Here is a 6,674-nt window from a genome sequence, read left to right on the forward strand (position 1 = left end):
TTCTGCTACACCGTGCTGCCGCTTCAAAATTACAAATCAAACTTCATAGAGAACTCCTTGTTCTAAAAGGAGGGAGCAACCTTAACGTTTCTCTTTGTTTTTTGTTAATATTTTTAAGCAGAGTGTCTGAAACAGCAGTCCATGGGAGTTTGTACTTTAGTATAATGAATATGTATTAGCTCATTAAAAGCCAGGTATCTAACGTTGAAAGCACACTTTAATTCCACTTTTAGCCTGGTGTTCCTTTTCACAAAATAAATAAAATACTCTCCCCATGGAAATGCCCAGACAATGAAGTGATCTTTACAAGTCAGCAAGAAAAAGTACTTTCATCAAGACAGGGTTGATAGGTATGATTTCAAACACTTAGCAGTTACAAAGATGAAGGGCATGAAAATTTGAGATTATCTCTTTGTTAATTTTCTTGTGTCCAGAACAGATGTCTCTTTGTATTCCATTTTAATATGGGAATGTGATTTACTTATGGTATTATTTCTGTTAGACTTAAGTATGACTGAGAGTTCCAGTCTGTGTGCCTTTTGGCAGATCGAGGTCTCCTGAGTTACATCATTACTTAATATGCCTCATGATGGATTGAAGTTGCTCAGGATTTAAGTCCAAGAATATCTATTTGTGTCAGGAGAGATGAAGTTATAAAATATCTGGATTTTAATAATGGTAAGGAGATCAAGGAAAAATGGAGTGTTTATTGCATTTACAAAACACTACGTAAATACTTCCAGCTACTTGAGTATGAATGCTATATTAAGGGGAATGAATGCGTTTTGCATAAAACAAATAATTTCATATGACTTTTGCTTGAAAATATGTTAAATTCAAATGGAAAAATTTAAAAAGTTCATTTGTTTTACTAATGAAATTGACCAAGAATCAGCCGAAGTTTATCCTCATATTCAGTTCCATACTACTGCCTTAGTCAGGCTAAGCTTCCTATCATCTTTATAATGGGGAGTCAGCAACAGCCTCACATGGTATAGATTCAATGAAACCCAATTACTGGGGAAGTCACGTGCCTGAGAGAAATTGAGTAAATAACACACTATTTTTGTAACGTATAAATTTATCATCTCTCAAAAATACAGATGGTTAATGATTGGAAATGTTTATGAGGTTTGTGCTTGGGAAATTAAACAGTATTATCAATGTACATGCAAATTAGAAGCACGATGGGGGACAAAAAGATTGCAATATTACTAAAATTATTGGACTTCCAAGACAACTTTATTATTTTCTTCATTTTGACAACTGTTTTATTATTTGTAAATATGACAGTACCCCCTGATTATCTACTTAAACCTAGCACATTCTCTTGTTACCCTGGGTTAAACCAATGGAAATTAAGTAAACATATTAATGATATATTTTGAATTAAGTGTACTTGAGAATATTGATTTCTAAAATTCTGAATAATTAGAAGAGTGATTTACAGCCATGTTTCTAAGATATATTGGAGGACACCACATAATTCTAGGAAACCCTGTGAATAGGAATCATTCTTCATGACAATTATTGTTGCTCTCTGAAAATCATCAGGTGGTTGGTTTCCACCTCAGCTTATAAAACAGACAGGTTAGTATTTACTCCTTTGTTCATTGGTTTCATCTTCAGTTTGTTCCCCTATTTGTTCATTTTACAAATATGTAATGAGCACCTATTATGTGTCGTGATTTGGGTATTCTAGACAGTAAGGATTCCTCAGTGAACAAAAGACCAAAACTCTGATTTGTTGCACTTATTTTCACTGGGGTGAAGATGAACTCTATGTATATATAGTCATGTCGGGGGGTGCTAAGTGCTGTGGAGAGAAAGGAAGCAGAAAAAGGGCCTGAGGAAGCCAAAGTCAGGGAGGGTTGTTCTCAGTGTTGAAGATTGTGATCAGGTAAGATCTACCTGAGAAGCTAACAATTGAGTAAAGACCTAAAGCGGTGGTCCTCAAACTTTCTGATCTCAAGGTCCCTTTGCATTCTTAAAACTTACTGAAGAGTCCAATGAGCTTTTCTTTGAGTGAGTTGTGTCAATATTTGTCACACTGGAAATTTAAACCATGAAAATGCTATATATTAATTCATTTACAATCACAATAATAAATGTACTATGTGGCAATATAGATAAAAGCTTTTTACAAACTGTTTTTGGAAACAAAAAATAATTCAAGAAAAGGAATGGTATTATCTTGGAATATTGTAAATTTCTTCAGTGTCTGTCTTAATAGACGACAGCTGGATTCTCACTTTTGCACTTAATCTGTTGATTTATGTTATTTTGCCTGAAGAATGTAAAGAAAATCTAGGGTCAAACAGATTTATGACTGGGAAATAGAGACATACTTTAATAGCTTTTGTAGATATGTGACACTTTTCTTTGATAACTCATCAAAATGCAACATGTTAATTGTAAGATGTACCTTATGGTTGCCCCGTGGGGAGTGGAATTGTCTCTCCATTCAAAATTTGATTTGGGTGTTGGGACCTATGATGCCACAGATGCATCAAGGGGATATGAAAAAATTTCAGTGGTCATGTAATGAGGATTTCTGGAAGTCTCTGGGATCTCCCAAGTAGAGCCTTTCTTAGCTTAGAAGAACCAGGAGAGACAACTGACTTTGCCTTTCACTGTGGTCATGAAGTAGGACTTGGATGAGATATCTCAAGTGTTTGAGCTTTCTCAGGTGTCAAAGGAAAAAGTACATGGACTTTCTTACCAGCTTATCTCTTATAGGACAAAAAGAGGGAAGGGTGTCATTTGAAGGCTGCCATTTGAAAGTAGTGAAGTATCAAAACATACCAATGAAGTTTTCATATTTAAAATATATATTAATATCGATTAAATATATTCATATCTACTGATCTTGTACTTTCAATGGATCTTTCATCCATAAATGATTTTGAACACTATTTGTTATTAGAAAAATTCTCTGAGTTGTGCAGATCTTCCAATATTGATTCATTAATTATATAATGTACATTTTATTTTAATATCATTATTTATCAGAAAAGTCTTTAAAAGTTGGGGAGTTGTCAAGCTCATTGTAACAGACACAAATTTTCCAAAATTATAACAATAGCATAAAAGCTAAACTTGAAATTTATTACTAACTGCAAATCTTATCAGTTATTTCTCTTGAAGAGACAAGGCATTTCCTTCATTTTTGTGACAATGTCTACCAAATATCATAGTCTGGATAACCGTAATTTGCCAGTCATCCTTTCAAGTACAAATGATGTTCCACGTAAATGTGGCTACTTCCTTGAAATAACAATCACAGTGAAAATGTCAAATAATACGTTCATATATTATGAAAATAATTTTGACTTTATGAACCCCCCCAAAAAGATACTGGGGACCCCTAAACATCTGTGATTACACTTTGAAAACTGATGATCTCAAGGAGATGTAAGAACTAACCTCGATAATAAATGGTGGAAGAACATTCCAGAAGGAGGGAAATCAAATGTAGAGGGAGATTCTAAGTCAGCAGCATGCCTCATGTATGGATAGAACAGAATGGAGACTAGTGTGGCAGGAAGCAGTGTAAGTAATGGCTAAGGATGGTAGGGCATGAGTTGAGAAAGTTCAAAGCGAGAAGGTAGGTGGTAGAGATAGGGTCATGGAGTTTTACTTAGACTATACTAGGACATATCTGGGAAGTTTTTACATTAAAACTGAAAGTGGAGAGACCAATCAGAAAGCTACTGGGAAAATCCAGGTGAGATGATGAGAGCTTAGGCAATGATGGTAGCAATGAATGGGGTGAGAGGTGGTTGGATTCTGTATGTATTTTGAAGGTAAGACAAATATTTACGCATGGATTTGGCTCTCAGTGTCATTACATTATAAATGATGAAATAGCAAGAGCTTGGCTTGGAATATGTTCCAATTGAAATAACTATTGTAGATTCAAATAAAAAATACCATGAGACAGTTGGATTTTTACTGCAGTTCAAAGTAAGGTCTGAGCTGGAGACAGAGCATGTGAGTACATCCAAAACTATATGAAGAGTTATTTTAAAATGGTTTTTATTCACTCTGGTCTCATAAAAAGATTTCTAGACGGCACTAAGAAAGCAGAGTCTCTGCCTTAATATATCAATGATATAAAGTAAATGACTGCATTTATCGAACACCCAGGATATACCAGATTCTGTGCCATTCTTTACACACATTATTTAATTTCTCCTCATACAACTCTAAAATCCTGACTCTGAAATTCTTACTACACATGAAGAAACCAAAATTCAGGGAAACCAGGTAGTTTCTCCAGATTACACCAGGACAGAGATTTAATTCAAATTAGACACCCATTTACATGTTTGTAAATATGCCAATCTACTCAATAGATATTTACATGTAATGTCTTTTTCCAGTTTTCTTAAGAATAAGGCATAAAAGAAGTATTGGATCTGGGGGAAAATGCTTCTTCCTAAATACCAACCGAGGCATAAGAGTACCTTGCAAATGAAGCTGTTGTGATCACAGTGCTCTGTTTCATTCCACATTAAATGACATCTGAATTAAAAAGAATAATACTTCCATCAAAGAGGAATTAAAAGTAGTGCTGACTATCCTGAACTAGATTAACTTTACTTTTATCCCCAGGGAGAATCTTGTGAACATTGAAATAAACTATAGTGACTTAAACTATAAGATAACTCAGCAGCAAAAAGCAGTGAGTGTGTCTGAATTACTTGGTAAGTGTTCTTTAGTTGTTCCTCAGTTTTTAAGACATTTTCTATCAGGGTCTTTTTTTTTTCTTTTGTACTTAAAGTTTAGCTTATCAATGGAGGAGAAGAAATAGTGTCTGTCTTTAGTCTATCATTTAAATCTGGCACTTTCCCACTTTCTAGATACGCCTCCAGCAAACCTCACACCAACTTTCACAAAGAAAAGGCTGACATTCTTATTTACACACAGCATCTTACTTTCCCTTCAGATGCCACCCCGCCCCCAGCAAATGACTACTGTAGAGTACTCATTTGTAGGGTGTTTCAGCAATCCTCCCTCTGAGTGGCCTATCAGGCATCTCAGACCTCCACGCAGAACTCCACCCAGACTGGACTGAAAAGAAGAGACCAACCAAGCAAAATTCAACCTTCCATTTACAACCCTTCTCTGTTTACATCCTTAACAAATCGAATTGCTGATTTCCTAGATCTCATTGAATATTTAGAGGAAGTCATGTCAGAGACAGTAAGGAATATCAGATTCAGGCAAAATGACAGCAGTCACACACTGTCAGCTGAGTCCCGGAATAGGGAGGAAATGTACAGATTTGTCAAAGCTCTAGGGCAACCTACACAGCATTACCCCTCTTTACAAAAATAGCAGGATCCTAAGAATGGCCCGGTGCACCAAGAAAAAGATGAATAATGTACTCTATTTAAGAAGTTAGTGCTTCAGTAGTCAAATTCATAGAGACAAAAAGTAGGATGGTGGTTGCCAGGGGTAGGAGCATGGGGGATTGGGTGATTTTTTTTAACGGGTATGGGATTTCAGTTGGGGAAATTCTGAAGATGGGTGGTGGTGAAGGTTGCACACAGTGTGAATGTACTTAATGCCACAGAACCACAGCTTAAAATCTATTAAAATGGTAAATTTTATGTCACATTTTCCTACAAAAGAATCACAAACAACAAAGACAAATACAGGTTTTAAAACTTTCTTATACACAGGGCAATATCATGTAACGTGCTTTTATGGGATAAAATATTACAAATGCTTAAAAAGATAGTTTTCCAAATTGCTTAGAAATTTGTTTCTGGAAAACATCGTCACTCAATATAACCATCTAAATATTACATTTCTGTTCTTCATTCAACACAGGGAAATGAATTTGTAATTGTCTGTTATGTTTTATTAATTTCCCTAGATTTAATATCTTCCTAAATCTTTGAGTTACACTCTTGGAAACAGTTTTTATAATTGCTTTCTCTCTCTCTCTCTCTCTCTCTCTCCTTTCTCTCACTCAAGGCATCAGTTTGTTCTTTCTTTATAGCTCTCTCTTTTTTGAGATGACACCAAACTTAAAATGATATAATTAACTCATTTTCGTATAATGTCAGCTATGATTAACTTCTTTGTTTCAAATATTTTAAATTCCAGTAATGTTTAATTTGCTTTTTATAAAAAAACATGATTTATTCAATTTCGTTATTGGCTTTATTACAGCAGATGTTGGCGGTCAACTGGGCCTATTTTGTGGGGCCAGTATGATTACAATTATAGAAATTATTGAATATATATTCACCAATTTCTACTGGATATGCATTTTGTTCTTGCTAAAGATACCTGACATCACGCCGGGGACTCTTCCACCTCAGGATCGTCTGGGGAAGAGAAATCACATAGAAGAATGCTAATGCTCGCATAGGACAAAAGCTTTTGCTCTTCGTAATACATTCAAATTTATTCACGGCTAATTCATTGTTATGTAACTTACTTGATCTTATAGTTTAGGGATTCAATAAAAGTCATTGTAGGTATCTATCTCTTTATGCATATCTTATCTCTGTCCATATTTATGTATAAATATTAATTTATAAATACAAAAAACCCAGTGCCATTTGATTTTTTTCACCATTGAATTCCCAGCACCTACAACAGTAGAGATTGTGTGGTAAGCATTTCATAAATATTTTTTTTTAATCAATGAGTGT

At 34.7% G+C, this 6,674-nt stretch overlaps 1 protein-coding gene across 1 annotated transcript in view; it reads left to right on the forward strand.

The window, feature by feature from the left end:
* ASIC5 (acid sensing ion channel subunit family member 5) overlaps positions 1 to 6,377 on the forward strand; it is a gene marked incomplete at both ends in the record, with an annotated part of 30,493 nt that extends 24,116 nt beyond the window's left edge. The window contains 2 exons of the mRNA XM_080796326.1: positions 4,618 to 4,709; positions 6,187 to 6,377. Of these exons, the coding sequence (XP_080652452.1) occupies positions 4,618 to 4,709; positions 6,187 to 6,377 (283 nt within the window). The remainder of the gene's footprint in view (positions 1 to 4,617; positions 4,710 to 6,186) is intronic.
* Positions 6,378 to 6,674: the final 297 nt, after the last annotated feature.

The sequence above is a fragment of the Martes martes genome, assembly GCF_963455335.1.
Source record: "Martes martes genome assembly, chromosome: 2".
Taxonomy (NCBI): Eukaryota; Metazoa; Chordata; class Mammalia; order Carnivora; family Mustelidae; genus Martes; species Martes martes.